Source organism: Delphinapterus leucas, chromosome 2 (genome assembly GCF_059928025.1).
Source record: "Delphinapterus leucas isolate spDelLeu-1000000601 "Yukka" chromosome 2, BTC_Dleu_Yukka2, whole genome shotgun sequence".
NCBI lineage: Eukaryota > Metazoa > Chordata > Mammalia > Artiodactyla > Monodontidae > Delphinapterus > Delphinapterus leucas.
Window position 1 is genome coordinate 170,648,418 of NC_143130.1, and position 20,696 is coordinate 170,669,113.

General features: G+C 39.4%; 1 protein-coding gene across 1 annotated transcript in view; it reads left to right on the top strand.

Annotated features, from left to right (window-relative positions):
• UNC79 (unc-79 subunit of NALCN channel complex) overlaps window positions 1–20,696 on the top strand; it is a 220,498-nt gene that overhangs the window by 103,412 nt on the left and 96,390 nt on the right. The window contains exons 19-27 of the mRNA XM_022576210.3: window positions 1,051–1,278; window positions 5,307–5,448; window positions 8,990–9,069; window positions 9,154–9,302; window positions 11,375–11,532; window positions 16,017–16,198; window positions 17,896–18,097; window positions 18,893–19,072; window positions 20,536–20,601. Of these exons, the coding sequence (XP_022431918.2) occupies window positions 1,051–1,278; window positions 5,307–5,448; window positions 8,990–9,069; window positions 9,154–9,302; window positions 11,375–11,532; window positions 16,017–16,198; window positions 17,896–18,097; window positions 18,893–19,072; window positions 20,536–20,601 (1,387 nt within the window). The remainder of the gene's footprint in view (window positions 1–1,050; window positions 1,279–5,306; window positions 5,449–8,989; window positions 9,070–9,153; window positions 9,303–11,374; window positions 11,533–16,016; window positions 16,199–17,895; window positions 18,098–18,892; window positions 19,073–20,535; window positions 20,602–20,696) is intronic.

The following is a 20,696-nucleotide window of genomic DNA, read 5'->3' on the forward strand; positions in this document are numbered from 1 at the left end:
TGAGTTTGTCTGAGGTTTCCTTATGAATCAATTTGAGTTAAGCATTTTTGTCAGTCATACCACAGATGTGATGTTATGTTGTTTTCAGTGCATGATATCGGGGGGCACATGACATCATAATGTCCCATTACTGGTGGTAATAACTTGGTTAAGGTGATTTCTGCCAGATTTCTCTACTACAAAGCCACTATTTTCCCCTTTGTATTTAATAACTAACTTGTAGGGAGCTACTTTAAGACAGATTTCCTGTTTTTCATCAGACTTTCACCTTCTAGTCTTAGTATCCATGGATGATTCATGCCTGAATCAATTTTTACTCTGTTGGTTACCAAATGATAATATTCTAATTCCATCATTTCTTTTAATTTATTAGCTGGCATTCTACTGAAGGAACAGGTTCCCTGCCTCTCCCATTTATATGTTTATTTGTTTAATCTACTTATACCCGAATGTAGTCATGGATTCTTTTGTTCAGTGGGCTAAAATCTATTTATTATTTATTTTGAGGCTCATTTCATCCCACATTTGGCCACTGAGAGTCCCTTCAAACTGGCTTCTGTGTTCTTTTGACATATTCCCATCATTCTTTGAACATTTCCTTAATGTCTCACATGACAGAATGTTCCAGGCTCATTTTATATTTTCCTAGCCCCAACCCTGGAATCAGCCATTTCTCCAAGGAATCCTGGTTCCTTTAGTGGATAATGGTATTTAGAAACCAAGATCTGGACACTAGGTGAGGAACAGCATTTTTTAAATGTGTAAAATCTCACAAAGTGATGGCTTTAAAAAAGAACTCTCCTTTAAATGTCCTACATGATTTAAAAAATAATTCCTATTACTTTGTATTGTGTTTATATTCTTTTTAGAAGATTCCATGGAAAGTAATGTATGCTTATGGTCTGTAAGCCTTATCATCTTTAAATAATTTATATTGTCATCAGTTAGTGAAAATTGTCCCCAGTTAGTGTGCCAGTGAAATATTGGACAAAAGGACCAAACTCCTTCTTCTTTTTTTTTTTTTTTTGGCTTTTTTTTGGTATCTTTCAGATGGAGTTACAAGATGATGGGATCACGATGGGCTTAGAGCACAGCTTATCAAAGGACATTATTTCCATTATAAACAATGTCTTCCAAGCCCCCTGGGGGGGCTCCCACACCTGCCAGAAGGAAGAAAAAGCAATTGAGTGTAACTTATGTCAGTCTAGTATTCTCTGCTATCAGCTTGCTTGTGAGCTCCTGGAGAGACTGGCTCCCAAAGAAGAAAGCCGGCTGGTGGTAAGCAGTTGAAGACATGAGATGATCCATGCCTAATGGTAATAAAGACTGCAGTAGATGGTGTAATGGAGTCTTCCTCCAGTATTATCTTATGCTCCATGCTGGGTTATATGTGAGATTGCGTTAAAAGAAAGTTTCCCTGTTCCTTCTGCTAACTCAGGCTCCTGGAAAGAGACATGAGATGGAGATACATTACACAGAATTCTTGAGTTAGAATTCTTGAGTCTTGAGTTAGGGTTGTAGTATATCCGTTCATACAATTTTCATAAATACAAAGCATTACTGGTATTCTTGAAATAACTTTTATCACAAAGTTATATTACAAAGTTTAGATAAAAATGAATACTACAAAATATAGACATCAAATATTGAGTAAGTAGATTGGATATGGACACTGAAAATTCCTTGGTCACCTCAGTGTATAAAACCAATTGACTTGATCAACAACCAATAAAGCTTTCATTTCATTTTCTGCTTTTTAAGAAAATTGTTTAAATAGGGAACAGCTAATATATGCCATGAATTATCTACTCCATATATTAGTTATTCCCTGTTTAGCCTATTTTCCATCTAAGATACACACATCACCAAAACACCCACATAGCATCATAGGTAGATGAACCTCAATCATCTGAGCCGGTGTTCGCCATCTTCTCTTTTTCTTCCTCTAGTGTTTGTCTAGGTAGAAAGCGACTTCTTTTAAAAAATTCTTTGGGGATGTATAGTATATATGCAGTAAAGTGTTTCTTCAGTTTTTAAATACCTTTCAGCCCACGTAACTCATTAGTCCTACCTGCCACAACATAATGTTCCTGTAGTATGGTTTTTTAACACCGTCATTGGGTATATAGTCTAAAGCAGTCACAGTAATAGATGGTTCGAAAACATCGTTTAGCTTAGAGCCTAATAAGGAAGATGATTATGTAAATGAAAAACCTAAGATGCTCACGATGATCATAGTGAGAAAGAGATGAACAAGATAGCTATGGGAGGACAGAGAGAGGATGAATATAGGTTAGAGGTGTGATGGGATAGGCAAGGTCTTCCCGGAGGAGATGTCTGCTGAGCGCATATTTGAAGGAGGAGTGGAGTTAATGAAATGAAGGTGATAGGAGAGAAGGACTGTTAAGACCCAGAAAACTCTCTGTTTAAATGATACAGAGGAAAGGGGGTGATGATACACTCAGGAAACTACGAGTAGTTCATCGTTGCTAGAGCAGCGAGGAGGATGGCAAAGGAGTAAAAGGTAGACTCAGTTTTATAGTCACATTTATTAAGGGCTCTGTCTGCCAAACTAAGAGGTAAGGATTTTGTCTTGGCGACAATGGGGGAATCCTGAAGAATTTTAATCAGGGTGGTGATATAATTTGATGAATTTGAGAAATTCTGCCAGTGGAGGAGAGAGATTAGAGGATTTGGAGGCCAGGGACAGGTATCTAGTCAGAAGGTAATGCTGTCACTCAGGGGAGAAACAGGGGAGCCTTAACTAAAGCAATTGATGGCGGTGACAAAGAGAAGGTGTGGACCTGATGGATTTTTAGGAAAGAGAATCAACAGCACTTGGTGTTTAGTTAGCGTTTAGCGATGGAAAAGTTGAGGACAAATCCATGTTTCCTGGCTTGGGAGCTGATGATGTTTCCATTTACAGAAAATTATACGTGAGTTATTGGGTGTATGCTGAAGAAAACTGGGTGTATGCAGCAGGAAACTTTTTGCCATATCGAATTTTATGACACTCAGTTTATAATTTGATTTAGTGTCTTGTTCATGGGTGACCAAGGAACAGGGCCAGCCTCAGCAAAACTGCAAAGTTGGCAAAGATATTCTTCAGAACCCTCCCAGACACCGTTTTAGCACTGGTTTCTTTCTTCTTGGTGTCCTTCGTGTATCCCATCAATCTTTACCTCCTTCTTGCTTTCAGCTGGCTATCAAGTAATTCTTCAAATTACTGGTTAAAGTAATTACTGGTTAAAGTGTTAGCTAAAGAGGATATTTTAAAATTTTATTTATGTAAAAATTTTTTTAACTTAATTTTTATTTTATATTGGAGTATAGTTGATTTACAATGCTGTGTTAGTTTCAGGTGTACAGCAAAGTGATTCAGTTATACATATATCCATTCTTTTTCAGATTCTTGTCCCGTATAGGTTATTACAGATCATTGAGCACAGTTCCCTGTGCTATACAGTAGGTCCTTGTTGATTATCTATTTTATATATAGTACTGTGTATATGTTAATCCCAAACTCCTAATTTATCCCTCCCCCAACCTTTCCCCTAAAAGAGGATGATTTTAGAAGAGGATATTTGAAGGTGGGAGTTGAAAGAGAGAATAAAACTGGAATAGGAGGGTAACTAGAGATGGATATTTTAAACGGTAGCTATTCCTAGTACATTCTGTCTCTCTCTTTAAATCTTCTTTTTTGCCCCTTTTCCAGCTTGTTATATATCTATATATAGACATATAGATATAGTGTTAAGTATATTCACATTGTTGTGCAACCAATCTTTTTCTCTCTTGCAAAATGGAAACTCTGTACCCATCAAACAATAATGCCCATTTCTCCCTCCCCTTAACCCCTGGAGACCACCATTTTACTTTCTGTTTCTATGAGTTTGACTCCTGTAGATACCTTACCTTATATAAGTGGAATAATCCAATATTTGTCCTTTTTTAACTAAAAATAGAACTACCATACGACCTAGCAATCCCACTACTGGGCATATACCCTGAGAAAACCATAATTCAAAAAGAGTCATGTACCACAATGTTCATTGCAGCTCTATTTACAATAGCCAGGACATGGAAGCAACCTAAGTGTCCATCAACAGATGGATGGATAAAGAAGATGTGGCACATGTATACAATGGAACATTACTCAGCCATAAAAAGAAATGAAATTGAGTTATTTGTAGTGAGGTGGATGGACTAGAGACTGTCATACAGAGTGAAGTAAGACAGAAAAAGATAAACAAATACCGTATGCTGGCACATATATGTGGAATCTAAAAAAAAAAAAAAAAAATGGCTCTGAAGAACCTAGCGGCAGGACAGGAATAAAGACACAGACGTAGAGAATGGACTTGAGGACATGGGGAGGGGGAAGGGTAAGCTGAGACAAAATGAGAGAGTGGCATGGACATATATACACTACTAAATGTAAAATCATAGCTAGTGGGAAGCAGCCACATAGCACAGGGAGATCAGCTCGGTGCTGTGTGTCCACCTAGAGGGGTGGGATAGAGAGGGTGGGAGAGAGACGCAAGAGGGAGGGGATATGGGGATATACATATGCATATAGCTGATTCACTTTGTTATACAGCAGAAACTAACACAACACTGTAAAGCAATTATACTCCAATAAAGATGTTAAAAAAGAAAATTTGTCCTTTTTTGACTGGCTTATTTCACTTAGCATAATGTCCTCAAAGTCCATTCATGTTGTAGCATGTGTCAGAATTTCCTTCCTTTTCAAGGGTGAATAATATGCCGTTGTATGCATTTTGTCTATCTGTTCATCTGTTGATGGACACCTGGGTTGCCATACCTTGCTCTCTTTAACTCACATATTATAGAAGTTTCTTGCTCCTGAAAATTTGACTTCCCCCAGCAACCAGTATTTGTATCTAAATATATTGGTGTGAACCCCTTATTATTCTCTGCTAATTAAATGCTGTGATTAAACAGAATGAGCATGGATTGGAATCACCTGGCAAGTGAGACCTGCTCACAGGGATTACAGCAGAGATGAGAAAGCAGGCCTAGGAAGATTTAACAATGTTTTTGAGATTTTTTCCATATTTATTTTAAGGGAATGAAAATATTTCAGAAAACAGCTGATCCAAATTTCCTTTAACCATTATGGCAATAAACTCAAGTCTCTATGGAGGCACGTGCGTTTGCCCTCTGGGGCTCAGCACACGGCCTGGGACACAGCAGGTGCTCATCCATCTTTGTTGAACTAAGTGGAACCGTTCTTTACATCCCCAAAGGGCTGCTCATCTGGCTGCTTGTCATATTTGTTTCAGGAGCCCACAGACAGCCTTGAGGATAGCCTCCTTTCTTCCAGACCAGAGTTTATTATAGGCCCGGAAGGTGAGGATGAGGAGAACCCAGCAACTAAGCATGAGGAGAACCCAGGCAATCGCACCGAGCCCATGGAACATGCTGGTAGGTGGACCCTGGCTGATGGGGAGAGAGGTGTGCACATCCCAGTTTGCACAGGTCTAACACTCAGAACCCGGATTTCTTAGATCACCATCGGCTTGGGCAAGCTCAGACTTGGGTTCCTCAGTACAGACTTGTGCACGTGAACCATTTCTCTCAGGATTATGAAGTGAACAGATCCAGGTTGTGCTTCTCACAGTAGAGAGGTCACTGAGCATATTTCTTGCTATCGATAAAAACCTACCCTGTCCGTGAAAGCATCACCTCTACATATAGTGAATCATGTTCTCTGTGGAGAAGTGACTGTGAACCAAGGCTGAAGGGCCCAAGTGGAGGCTGCCAACACTCTTGAAAGCCACTCAGGGCATTTGGCCAAAGCACAGTGTTTTTGGATAGAGGTGACCAAAGTTGAGCTCGTGCAGCTTCTGAGCCCCAGGGGCTTGGCTGTGACCCTGGATGGCCTCACCGTGAATAGCTGTACAAGTCGTACTCTAAGGCTAGTTGGCTCTGCTGAGAGCTGGGAAGAGAGGTGACCTCCTTCTACTTTGGTTAAAGGCTCTATGTAGGTGAATTGGGACCAGCAAGATGGCAGGCAGGCCTGGAATCATCTCCAGCTCCTCAAACTCTGAAGGAGTTTCAGGAATTTAGGATGGAACTCCACTGCCTCTGAGGAAGCCTGGTTTCTGGATCTGCACTGTGACACTCTCGGAATTTTTGTCTTCTTGCTTCCACTATCCTGAATTGTTAGAATACCTGGCCCCTGGGGAGCCTACTCCCCAGAACCAAAGTTTGGGAAGCTTTCCATCATTTCTTCAGTGGACAGCAAACATTATTAAGTGACTGTTTTGTGGGGCTCATTGCAAGTCACGGGGTGTCTTATCAGACCAAGGTAACTACATCATTAGTACAAAATGCTTGGTTGAAACTAACTGCTTCAGCATGATTGTGTAAATAGTTAGTTGAGGATGTATGTGTTACCTCACACTATTTAGAACCATTGAAACTTAGATGAGGGAACACCTGAGATAACCTACTTCATTGGTTTTCAGTGTGTACTTGGAGTTGTAAATCTCTGTGTTGTTTCCTTTTGACCTTCCTTAATTGGGGTGGCAATTGGTGAGAACATGTGGGCAAATGATAAAGACCCAGGCTCCCCACCCTGCTTCAACCAGAGTGTTCTGACTTGCGCTATTTCCTATGTTGGAGCTCTAAGTAAGATTCTCTTTCAACAAAGGATTTCATAGCAAGGAATTTGAAACCTGCGGATCTTGGTCAGCCTTCTCACTTTGTAGATGAGGAAAGTACATCCAAGATGGGTTAAGCAACTTGCCCATGGTCATATAGCACAAGTTATTCATTCCTGATTTATGCTTTTTTTTTTTTTTGTGGTACGCGGGCCTCTCACTGTTGTGGCCTCTCCCATTGTGGAGCACAGGCTCTGGACGCGCAGGCTCAGCGGCCATGGCTCACAGGCCTAGCCGCTCCGCGGCATGTGGGATCTTCCCAGACCGGGGCACGAACCCGCGTCCCCTGCATCGGCAGGCGGACTCTCAACCACTGCGCCACCAGGGAAGCCCTGATTTATGTTTTATGCTTAACATGATTTCAAAACTGTAATAGAGCATCAGGGTCATCTGAGGAGCTGAAACACAAAATGAAATGAGTTCCACCTGCTCACCCCTGATTCTGGGCATATTTGGGGGCGGGGGACTGGGAATTGGAAACCCAAATATTGTACAACTAGTTAGTGGCAGGGTTGAGACTAGATCCCAGGGCCATGTTTCTATCAGGCATTGATGCCTAAGGGAAGCAACGATTTCACTTACGATCCAATAACCTGTACTTTTTAGATATAAATATATATTTTTAAACCTGACATAGCACACAAATCAGTTCACTACCATTTTAATTTATATGTAACATTTTATTTGAACAATGGTTAAAATGAAGCAATTTGTTTTTATAAATTACACTTTCCTTTGCTTAATTGTTGTAAACTCCACTTATTTAAACACTTGCTGTATTCATCTCCCCCAAACACTACTTCAGACTCTGGTCACAGCCTCTGGTCTGTTTTCCTTCTTTTACTTTCTGCTGTCCTTACAGGACACAGTTATCACTTGTGTCCTCAGGGAAGAGGAATTTTCTTCCAAGACCGGCCTTCCTGGCTGCTACGCATGCTGACCCTGCTTCTGCTTTGTGGGTCTCCAGGTGTTGGTCTTGAGCTCCTCTGTCAGAGAACAGATGGGTGTTCTACTGACACGTGTTCAGCGGTTTCCTTCTCTCATTCTAGAGTATTTCCTCTTTCTGTGTTTTGTGGCCTGGTACCTATTCCTTATAGCAGTCAGAGATGTCTTCCACTAAAAATGTTGAAAATTTCTTTCATGCTAGACCAAATGGAGTTTAGTGCTGATAACAAGTATTTAAAATACATTGGAGTGGAAGATCCCCAATAAACTAGTATACACACCAAGAGGGTTTGACTCTCACTGTCTCTGATCCTAGGAATGGCCAAAGCTTAGAATGGTGATTTGAAAACATTTTACGTTCGTTTCTATATCTGGTTAACTTTTGAATTCTTTTCTCTAGCATGCCTCATGTAAAATATACCACCACTACCCACTATAGAGGCAAAGTTCTTTTTTTTATTTATTTATTTATTTATTTATTTATTTATTTATTTATGGCTGTGTCGGGTCTTTGTTGCTGCGCACGGGCTTTCACTAGTTGCGGCGAGTGGGGGCTACTCTTCGTTGTGATGCACGGGCTTCTCATTGCGGTGGCTTCTCTTGTTGTGGAGCACGGGCTCTAGGTGCTTGGGCTTCAGTAGTTGCAGCACGTGGGCTCAGTAGTTGTGGCACGTAAGCTCAGTAGTGGTGGCTCACGGGCTCAGTTGCTCCGCGGCATGTGAGATCTTCCCAGTCCAGGGATCAAACCCGTGTCCCCTGCATCGGCAGGCGGATTCTTAACCACTTTGTCACCGGGGAAGTCCCAAAGGTCTTTTTAGAGCTCCTCACAAGAAGATACAACCATGAGTAGTTCTGATTTGAATATGCTCAACTTCTTTAAAAGGCTCCCTTTTTGCACATGGGAGTCCTGTGCATGTGTGAATAGTGTACACTTGAGTCCTGGGGTAAATCCCTCCTTAGGTGCTAATATAAGTTGCGTATCTCTCTTTAATACCTGCTTATCTCCCTTTCAGTTAGAAGGGCAGACCTCGGCAGGCCCTAAGCCCCTTCCAGGTGTCAGCAGAAATAGCTGCCCACAGGAGCATAGGGCTGGGCTGGGGTTGCTTCCGGGAATCAAAGACATCTGAATACACAGTGGAAGGTGGAAGCTGAGGATCCTAAATCTAGAAGGTTTCCTGCACTTGCATCATGGAAAGGATATATGCTACCTTGGAGAACAAATAAACACATTACATGAACACTTTTTAATATATTCTGTTTCTGTGTTTACTCCTCTTTGTTTTATGGTCTTGATCAATTCATGAACGGTGAAGGGAAGGAGTTATGCTAACCTTTGTGTAATTATTTCTTCCCAGCAATAAAGAATGATACTGAAAGAAAGTTTTGCTACCAGCAGCTTCCAGTAACGCTGAGACTAATATACACCATTTTCCAGGTATATTTTTTGAAATATTTGAATATTATATTTAGTAGCATTGCCGTTTTAGATAACTCAGTAAACCTGTGGTTCTTTGCATAGGAAATGGCCAAGTTTGAAGAGCCAGACATTCTTTTTAATATGCTCAATTGCCTGAAGATCCTCTGTCTACATGGAGAGTGTTTATACAGTGCTAGAAAAGATCATCCTCAATTTTTAGCCTATATTCAGGATCATATGTTGATTGCAAGGTATGTCTTTCTAGTAGTTTTTTGTTTGTTCATATTTTAGGCTTTTATCTGTGAAAATCATTTTTAGAATAAGACTTACCAACTCATTGGGTTATTTCTCTTAGCCAGCACAGGCTAATTACCTATGGGAACTACTTTTATTTCTTTTATGTAGTCTAATTTTTGAGTATGTCAATATGAAGAATAGTAATTGTCTTTGCTAGGTACTTTAGAAGTAGAAAAGGCAAAATAAGGATTATTTTATGCCTTTCAGTTGTTAGATGGCTTAAGAATATTGTGTATTCTAGGTGGGCTGACTTTTGTTGTTAAAGCGATCTCTACCAAATATGTACCCAGGCCATTTGGATTGCTGATGCCGTGGGATCTCTGCCTCAGCCTTCGGGCTTTGTAGCCCAGGTTTTTCCCCCAAAGTACCACCCTGACACAAAAGCCATGGTGGACAATGTGGGGATTTGCGGAAGGGACGCTCTTCCATTTTTAAAACAAGACTGCCTTAGAGAACTGGGAGAGCTATATGTTACTGGCCAAATCCAGAATTTTTTTGTCACTGAGAGGGTTTTCTACTAGTGCTGTATATATATATATATATGCTTCGCCTCCTTCAACTAAATTGCAAGCTCCATGAGGGCAACTGTTTGGACATTCTTCTTATATAAGACCTACTGTTGTGCTCTGGAAGCATCATCATCCTTCATCACACAATAACAGTAGCTCAAGCTTTTTGAGTACCTACTGTGTGTTAAGTACTATATATCATTTCATTTAATACAACCAGCATTGGGAGGAAACAAAAGTTCAGAGAAGTTAAGAAATTTACGCTTGGTTACACAGCTAATTAATGGCAGGGTTGGGATTAGATGTATATTTGTCTGATTTCTACTATTAAGATGAAGCACACAGTGTTTGAAAGTTACTCCTTTTCATTCCATAGCTTTAGTACGTCTTCTCAAAACTAGGCTCTCTAGTGACATGTACCTCAATATGTTCTCTGTAAAACGGAGATAACGTGTCACTTCTTCTTTCTCTTAGTGCTGCATTATAAGTTTTTAAAGTCAAACATAGTTTTGATTCTGATATTAACTCTGGAGCCAAATAGAAAACAAAACAAAATGAAACGAAATAGAAGGCATACTTTAAATAATTGAATAAAAATTTTGAAAACATTATTACTAGAAATATATATTCAGCACTATTCTGGCATGCAATGATAGGGACTTAGCTTAAACTTGCTAAGGTATGTTTTTGACCAGTAGTAGTCTGGTTTTAAGAATGGCAGGTACTCATAAGATGTTACCAGGGATACCTCTCTCTCCTTCTGTTTTTTTTCTCTCTCTCTTTCCCCGCCCCTTTCTCCCTCCCCATCACTTAGCCTAGTTCTCTCTGTGCTGGCTTCTTCTCCTCAGGCTGTTCCTGTGAGGTGGGAAAGAGAGAAGGTTGCTAGCAGCCCTAGATTGACATTACACTTCATTCTTGAGATTTCAGAGTGCATATCAAAACCTGGAAAAAGGATGCTAGCACTCTCATGCTTGGGTCACACGCCCACCCCTGGACTAATTACTCTTCATGACGCTGATCACCCTGGGTTTTGTGTTCATTATTAGGATAGAGAAGGTGGGGGAACTTGATTGACAGCCCTGCCAGTTGGTGGAGAGGCTGTTCTTAATAGAGAAAGAGTTGTTCTTTGCTAGAATAAGAGGAAAAATTTAAAAAATCACTTATCACCCCATCATCTTAACATAACTGATATCAGTTATTATTTAACAGTCATTGTTCATTTATGTACCTTCATTTATAATATACAATTTTTAACTTTTATGTTAAAAATGCACTGTTAACTGGTAGTGTTTTCCTATGTTATTACATAAAAGTAATTTCTTTAAAAAAATTAACATAGGAAAAGAGCATAGGAACGGTTTTCCAAGGGTTATACTCTTGTGAATGAATGGAATTTCACCAAAAGCATCCCTACCAGCCCTCTGTTAACTATACCTCCCACAAACTAAAATAATAAGATTCTTTTCCTAGAAAGATTGTCATAACTGTAACCACTTTGCTTCTTCTTGATTCCCCAGCCTGTGGAGAGTCGTCAAATCTGAATTCTCCCAGCTATCTTCATTGGCAGTTCCTCTCCTTCTTCACGCTTTGTCACTTCCTCATGGTGCTGACATCTTTTGGACAATCATTAATGGCAATTTCAACAGCAAAGACTGGAAGATGAGGTTTGAAGCAGGTACCTCTGTATTAGCTTAAAAATTCTCTCTGGGTCACAAGGTAAACCAGATGTCCAGTCATGACATCTCTTTTTGGCCCTCCCTTCCCCTCCCTTCTTTTTAGAAGGCATTGTCCTGCTTGCTAGTGTTCTTTGATGGGTCTACTTAGTTGAGCTCCCTTGATAATAGAATTTTTCAGAGGGGTCCTTAGGTAGGTTGACCATGTCTAGGTTTGTCTGGGATAGTCCTAGTTTATGCCTGTTGTCCAGGTGTATTTATTAATTGCACCCTTGTTTACTCTCAAATGGGTCCTGGCTTGAATAATAAATCATGTAGTCACCTAATAGGTTACTTGCATTTGAGTACCTGGGAATGTTTGTTAAAAATGCAGATTTTGGGGGCTCATCCTAGACCTACTGAATCAGAATCTCAGGAGGTGAGGCCAGAAATCTATATTTTCTAACAAGTTCTCCAGGTAATTCAGTGAAGTTTGAGAAGCTCTGCTGTTGTACTCTTGCCATTGGAGCATCAGTGACCAAATCTGGTGCAGTGATGGGTATAATTCCTACTGCTTAGAATGGCAAGTTCCCAGAGGAACATGGTAAGGAAGGAATTGGGATGTGTTCCCTTAGCCTTGCATCTGCTGGTACTCCCGTTCTCAGGGGGCAGCAAGCAGGGTTGGCATAGCAACCTGTGCCTTATCAGAATGGTTTCATATATTTTAGTGTCTCAGAAATTTAGCAGAGAAATGGAACTTCCATCAGGTGAGTTAACTACTCTACTTTGAGTTCAGTTCCCTAATAACCGACCACTTCAAAGAGTTCCTGCTTTTAATGCCCCATGAATCCCAGGGGCTGGTTTATTTATGTGATAGCACATAATGTTGTATGAAATTAGAGTAAAACCTTCTAGCAAAAGCCTACATAGCATTGGCCACATTTTATAGGCATTTGAATACAAATAAGGCAGGTAAATATTTAACTATGCTCTTTCATTACAATTTAAGGATTAGATTATTGCCAAATTAATCTTCTGAATCACAGCTCGGATTATGTTGCTTTTCTACTCAAAAAATTTTAATGGGTTTTCGATGCCCAGAGAATAACTGCAAGTGTTTGCAGCCTCATTTCCCACTCTTCTTTCTACGTATACCATTGCTATTTCTCCATTGCTTCCTGCTTCCCTTCATCCATGTGTTGGCCATTCTGTGCTCTCCATCTGAAACCCTCTTCTATTCAAGGTTCCATTTAAATGCCACCTCCCAAACAATGATGAACAACACAATAAATGACATTAAAAACTCTCTAGAAGGAATCAATTGCAGAATAACTGAGGCAGAAGAACGGATAAGTGACCTGGAAGATAAAATAGTGGAAATAACTACTACAGAGCAGAATAAAGAAAAAAGAATGAAAAGAATTGAGGACAGTCTTAGAGACCTCTGGGACAACATTAAACACACCAACATTCGAATTATATAGGGGTCCCAGAAGAAGAAGAGAAAAAGAAAGGGATGGAGAAAATATTTGAAGAGATTATAGTTGAAAACTTCCCTAATATGGGAAAGGAATAGTTAATCAAGTCCAGGAAGCGCAGAGAGTCCCATACAGGATAAATCCAAGGAGAAACACGCCAAGACACATATTAATCAAACTATCAAAAATTAAAGACAAAGAAAAAATATTAAAAGCAGCAAGGGAAAAGCAACAAATAACATACAAGGAATCCCCATAATGTTAACAGCTGATCTTTTAGCAGAAACTCTGCAAGGCAGAAGGGACTGGCAGGACATATTTAAACTGATGAAAGGGAAAAACCTACAACCAAGATTACTCTACCCAGCAAGGATCTCATTCAGATTCGACGGAGAACTTAAAAGCTTTACAGACAAGCAAAAGCTAAGAGAATACAGCACCACCAAACCAGCTTTACAACACATGCTAAAGGAACTTCTCTGGGCACGAAACACAAGAGAAGGAAAAGACCTACAATAACAAACCCAAAACGATTAAGAAAATGGTAATAAGAACATACATATCGATAACTACCTTAAATGTAAATGGATTAAATGCTCCAACCAAAAGATATAGACTGGCTGAATGGATACAAAAACAAGAGCTGTATATATGCTGTCTACAAGAGACCCACTTCAGACCTAGGGACACATACAGACTGAAAGTGAGGGGATGGAAAAAGATATTCCATGCAAATGCAAATCAAAAGAAAGCTGGAGTAGCAATTCTCATATCAGGCAAAATAGACTTTAAAATAAAGACAATTACAAGAGACAAAGAAAGACACTACGTAATGATCAAGGGATCAATCCAAGAAGAAGATACAACAATTGTAAATATTTATGTACCCAACATAGGAGCGTCTCAATACATAAGGCAAATGCTAACAGCCATAAAAGGGGAAATTGACAGTAACACAATCATAGTAGGGGACTTTAACACCCCATTTTCACCAGTGGACAGATCATCCAAGATGAAACTAAATAAGGAAACACAAACTTTAAATGATACATTAAACAAGGTGGACTTAATTGATATTTATAGGACATTCCATCCAAAACCAACAGAATACACTTTCTTCTCAAGTGCTCATGGAACATTCTCCAGGATAGATCATATCTTGGGTCACAAATCAAGCCTTGGTAAATTTAAGAAAACTGAAATCATATCAAGTATCTTTTTGGACCACAATGCTATGAGACTAGATATCAATTATGGAAAAAAAATCTGTAAAAAATACAAACACATGGAGGCTAAACAATACACTACTTAATAACCAAGAGATCACTGAAGAAATCAAAGAGGAAATCAAAAAATACCTAGAAACAAATGACAATGAAAACACGACGACCCAAAATCTATGGGATGCAGCAAAAGCAGTTCTAAGAGGGAAGTTTTTTTTTTTTTTTTTTTTTTGCAGTACGCAGGCCTCTCCCTGTTGTGGCCTCTCCCATTGCAGAGCACAGGCTCCGGACGCGCAGGCTTAGCGGCCGTGGCTCACGGGCCCAGCCGCTCTGCGGCACGTGGGATCTTCCCGGACTGGGGCACGAACCCGTGTCCCCTGCATCGGCAGGTGGACTGTCAACCACTGCACCACCAGGGGAGCCCTATACATATTTTTCATATTCTTTTCCATTATGGTTAATTAAAAATAAGTGAATCAGTGAATTTATTGAATAAATACTGTATGTACTAGTTATCATGGGAGCAATACAAAGAGTGTAAGAGCAGATTCTTGCCCTCAAGAAGCTCCTAATTTAATTGATGAGATCAAATATAAACATGTAAGAGGTTAAGAAACTATAACAGTATAAATATAATTCAAGACAACAGAAGATAACGGTATAGATATAATTCAGACAACAGAAGATATGTCATATAGCTATATATGAACACACAAATGCCATAGGTAAATGAATAGTATTTTTGCAGGAGTTCGTGGGATGAAAAGGCCACTCTAGGAAGTCAGAGTGACTTTACAGAAGAGTAGAATTTCAGCAGCAGACTCTTTAAGGATGGTAGAATGTCAATAAGCAGAAAAGAATAGAAAGAATATTCTATCTAGGCTGCTGGAACAGCTTAAGTAAAGTCCTGAAATGTCTTTGCATGGAACTGTATTGCTTCACTATTTATTATAACTTTTTATAAAGCTATGTTTAAAGAGTGGCTGGAATAATTTAATATAGATGTGCAGAATAATGGTACATCTGTTTCATGGAAGAAATATGTGGCTTCTATAGCCCCAGGAAGACTGGTTGTCATATCACTTCATGACATATTAAGGGCTTAGAGCCAGCCCTGGTGGGCACGTCTCACATCCCTGTGTGGTCTGCAGAACCTCTATAGAATGAACAAAGATATGAGCATGGAGGCATTTTGAAAAGTTTGAAATGTGGCTGAAAGTTAAACAAAGGTAAAGACCATTAAAAGAAAAGAAAAGAATAGAAAACCCAGAACTAAATCAAGGCTGCCTGACATAAAAATACTACACTGCGTAGAAACGGTCTCTGCCGCACAGATAAAATGGAACACTAAAGAAGGTGGCACTAGGGCTTCCCTGGTGGCGCAGTGGTTGAGAACCTGCCTGCCAGTGCAGGGGACACGGGTTTGAGCCCTGGTCTGGGAAGATCCCACATGCCACGGAGCAACTGGGCCCGTGAGCCACAACTACTGAGCCTGCGCGTCTGGAGCCTGTGCTCCGCAACAAGAGAGGCCGCGACAGTGAGAGGCCCGCGCACCGCGATGAAGAGGGGCCCCCGCTTGCCACAACTAGAGAAAGCCCTCGCACAGAAACGAAGACCCAACACAGCCAAAAATAAAAATAAGTAAATAAATAAATTAAAAAAAAAAAAAGGTGGCATTAGAATTTCCTTTTGGTATTTAACATCAGTGTAGGGGGGCCCAGAGTTAGCTTTTTCTCTGTGGGCTCATTTCTCAGACCGTCTAAATAAATGTCAATTTTTTTTTGTTCTCTGCCTTTGACATTGCAGTGGAAAAAGTGGCTGTAATTTGTAGATTTCTGGATATTCATTCAGTGACCAAAAACCACCTGCTGAAGTACTCCCTGGCACACGCCTTCTGCTGCTTTCTGACGGCTGTGGAGGACGTCAACCCAGCTGTGGCTACGAGGGCTGGTCTCCTGCTTGACACCATAAAGAGGCCAGCCTTGCAGGTGACGTCCCTCAGATGTGCATTATCTGCTCGGCTCCCCTAATTCATTGAGTTATTTGTCACATGAACACACAGAATACTGATGATGGTGGTAGCAGTGGAAATGCTTACATTGAGAAAAGCATCCCAGAACCACACTGTATTAACACATCTCTTGTTTTTATTTGTTGATTCTTTCTTTCCAGTCTTTGTCCCTATGCTGCCATCGCTTCTGACAGATGTAATTATTGTATAATTTTGTGTGTGTGGCAGATTTTTAAACTAGCTTGGTTATTTTATACCATTCAGCTGGCTCCTGGGGCAGAAGCCCTTGTCACTGAGTCTAGATGCAAAGAGAAATCAGATGAATTATGATATAAACCAAAGCAAAACAAGAGATGGCAAATATACTACTGAAATGAAATACCACAAAGTAAAATCAAAGAGACATGAAATATGAGACCTGGAGAGAGTTGTTTATTTATCTTATTTGGCACCTTTATTTTATACTTGAAAAAACCAAGTCTCAGAGAGATAACGTGACTTTTCAAAGAACACGGAGTGAATTCATGGGAGAACCAAGACTAGAACCTCTAAAGTCCTGATCTACTGTTTTTCCACATTGGCACCTGATTTATTATTATATTGTTATTATTAAAAGTAATAATAATGGCAGGAACTAACATTTGTCAAACAGGTATTGTGTTTCCGGGGCAGTGTATTAGAAGTGTCCCATCATGCATTACTTCATTTAATCCTCACAATAATATTGTGTGTGTTCCCATTTTACAGATAGAGAAGTTGAGGGTTAGAAAGTTTAAGTAACTTTTTCAGAGTCACACGGCTAATAAGTGGCAGCACAAACTCAGGTCTGACTCATAATAATGTCCATGTTCTTAATTGTGTGTGTGTGTGTGTGTGTGTGTGTGTGCGCGTGCGCGCACAAGGTCTCCCAAACCAGTGTAAGAGCTTCTCTTGTAAAAAAGACTAAGAAGAAAGGGCAAACTATGCAGAATCTGAAAAATTGTAGAGCTCTGCTGCTTGTGGACCCATACCTCCCCATGTAAAAATTCCCAGTTGTCTTCTGGATAGTCCTTCTGTGTTGGTCTTAATAAGACAAGGTAGTTGTATGTCTAACCCCTGCTCAGGGCTTGGAACATAGGAGGCACTCATTAGATGAGAGTTGAATGAATTAATAGCATAATTGGGGAATTAGTTTTAAAATTTCATTCAGAAATTTTAGATTTAGAGAAATAGATGCTCAGTCCATTCCAACTTGGGTTTCTTAAGATTCTATGTTCCACTCACATTCCAAGAAGACAAGATGACTTTCCTTTCTTTTAGAATCATGGAATTTAGCATTGAAAGGGAATTTAAAGACCATATTCTTGTGTATTCTAAAATGTAGTTTTGGAAGTATGCTTCTCTTAATAGAAAGTAACAGACATTAAAGAAAGAAACACTGGTCTGAGGGTATTTGGATTAAGTGGTTATTATTCGATGCATCAGAAAAATCAATAATATACATTTAGCTCAGATTTCTGAGTCAAAATTCAAGAGATATTCAACAATTAGGAGAAGCGCCTCTTCTGCGTTGTTGTTTTTTTTCCCTACCGAAAATGCAATCAAAGAAGATTTCAGTTGAATCATTCTTCATTGTAAGCATGTATCTACATCTGACTTTCCTTTTTTTTTTTTTTTTTTTTACCTTTTCCCCAGGGTCTGTGTCTTTGTCTTGACTTCCAGTTTGATACTGTGGTTAAAGATCGACCCACAATATTGAGCAAGCTTTTACTCTTGCATTTTCTTAAGCAAGATATTCCTGCTTTGAGTTGGGAGTTCTTTGTCAACAGATTTGAAACGCTTTCTTTGGAAGCTCAGCTACATTTGGATTGTAACAAAGAATTTCCTTTTCCTACAAGTAAGCAAAACAAAGAACTTGCTTTAAACAGTCACAGTTCCTATTCTGGTGCTTGCTGGATAAACAGAAGATACTCCGCATGTAGTTTAATTTCCCATTCTGGAGGATGCCTTGACTTCATGTACTCAGTTCATCAAATGTTTATTGAATATCTACTGTGGTAATCTGCAGGTTAACTATTTTCTGGCATTCCAACATCAAAATTTTTCTCATTTAGGCACTTCCCTGGCAGTCCAGTGGTTAAGACTCCACGCTTCCAATGCAGGGGGCATGGGTTCAATCCCCAGTCGGGGAACTAAGATCCCACATGCCACGTCGCGCGGCCAAAGAAAAAAATGAAAAAAACCCCTCATTTATTCGAGGACCGATGAGAACTATTTATGACTCTGTGTTCCTTAAGTATTATTCAGCCATCATGTTTGTAATGTCCGTGAGCAATTTTGTGAGATATATTTGCACTTTGTAAATTTACTCTTCCATGCTTAGTAATCAGTTACCTGGAGCTCTAAATAGATGGAGGAAAGACTTTGGTCACTCAACTATTTATCCAGTGATAACAAAATTAGATACTTTAATCTTATGGTCTAAACAGAAAAATGATAAACGATAGTCAAAATAGGTAATAGCCATGATTTTTTAATATAAGGCTTATCATAGAGGGAGATAGATGAATGAGAAATGTATCCATGGAAGATGACTTTTAATATTGAAAATATACACAGATGGATTGTTTCAAACTACTTGTATAACATAGCGAGTTAAGGAAAATGATCACCTCTAATTCCTTTTGCAAAGCTATCACTGCTGTGAGGACCAATGTCGCTAATCTCAGTGATGCAGCATTGTGGAAGATCAAGAGGGCTCGTTTTGCAAGGAACCGCCAGAAGAGTGTGCGTTCCCTCAGAGACAGCGTGAAAGGGCCCGCGGAGTCCAAGAGGGCGCTCTCCCTCCCTGAGACCCTAACCTCCAAAATCCGTTGAGTATCTTCTTCCATCCTTCCCTTAAATCTGTTTGATGTCTTTCTGAGGCTGACATGTCTTGTTGAATGTTCACAGACAGTAGTGTATTTAGCAAACTGAGCTCCTTCAGCTGCATTGGCCTTCACATTCCCTAGAGGGTCCCCTCAGGTGTGTCAATGCCCTGGGTGGCTTTTCCCAGTTGCTGGTGAAACAAATCCCTGATCCAGCAGTAGATTGTTTTGAAATGTAGAAGGCAGTAAATCCATTGATGCATGGCATGAGACGCAGGAGAAGCGTTTGCTCCTAAGTCCTAGAATATGAAAGTTTCCACCACCACCATTATAACCTAAGACCTTCCTGGATGAGACTTTGTCAAGACCCATGGCAACTAAGAGGGTAGAGCAGAACTTTGGGGAATGCATTTTCTTTTCATGCATGACAAAGCCAGCCAAGAAGCTCCTAGAAAACCAATAATAATGGTGTTTTCAAAAAAGAAAAAACAGGCTGATAAGAAGTTGAATTTCTGCCCAACTTCACCAGATAATTTATAAATAAAAACAAACATCATTGCCAATTAAAAAAAGACCATATATACTTGTTTTCTAAAGGTCTTTTTTTTATATTGCGCTTTTAAAGAAAACAAAAAATTACCAAATGACTAGATGAACTGTAATGATTAGCAATGGCTCATGAATGACAAATAATTAAAAATTCATAACTAAATCATCATATTAGCGAATAAGTACATTAAATATAATACTAACTTGTAATCATTTATTAAATGATTTAATTTTTAAATAATGTCATGAAGTTAATAAAATAACACCATAAAACATATTTTTTTATGCTGTCAGAAGCTGAAATGTTTGCTGTTTCATTGACGTTTCTTAGAAGTCAGCTTTATGTAACATAACCATTTTTAATCATAAATATGATTTTATTTTGGTTATTGCATTTCTCTCTATTTTATGACAAGCTACGGAAATGTGGTATTTTAAACTTTGGAAGAGTCAATGAAAGCCCTTTAAGCAATCAATGACCCAGCTTTTCAGGGAGCAAAGATAATAACAGATGGCCATTTAAGAATAATCTTTAGCATTGCTAGGCCCAGTGAAACTGCATCAGATTCTAGAAACCAGTACCTAGATTCAATAAATTACAATTTCGATATGAATTTCCCAGCTCTTTTATAACCTAACTAATCAGTTTGGGATATAAAGTTTATTTATTGTTATTTCTTGTTAATTGATTCACATAACAATTTTGAAGAATAAGAATTGAAGTAACATTGAAGGATGTTCTTTAGATTCAGAGAAAGCCACAGAACTTCTGTGACGTAAACATCTTGTATGTGATGTTAATTACAAATACGAAAACTAAACTTGCTCCTGCTATCCAGTGCAGTTAGCACTGAGTATGTTTTCTAGGCTCAAGTTGTTTTTAATGCTTATTTAAATAGAGTTGTTGTTGATTTTTAAGCTGTGAGGTTGACCAGGCATGAGCAGTCTGCTCCAGCTCTCGGTGGGACACCCGAACAGATGCCAGGTGGGTACTTCTGACGTTGAAGGGCCGTGTGCAAGTGTCTATCACAGGTGGACAAGGTAAAGAATGCGGTGTCTCTAACTGGACCAGAGTGATGT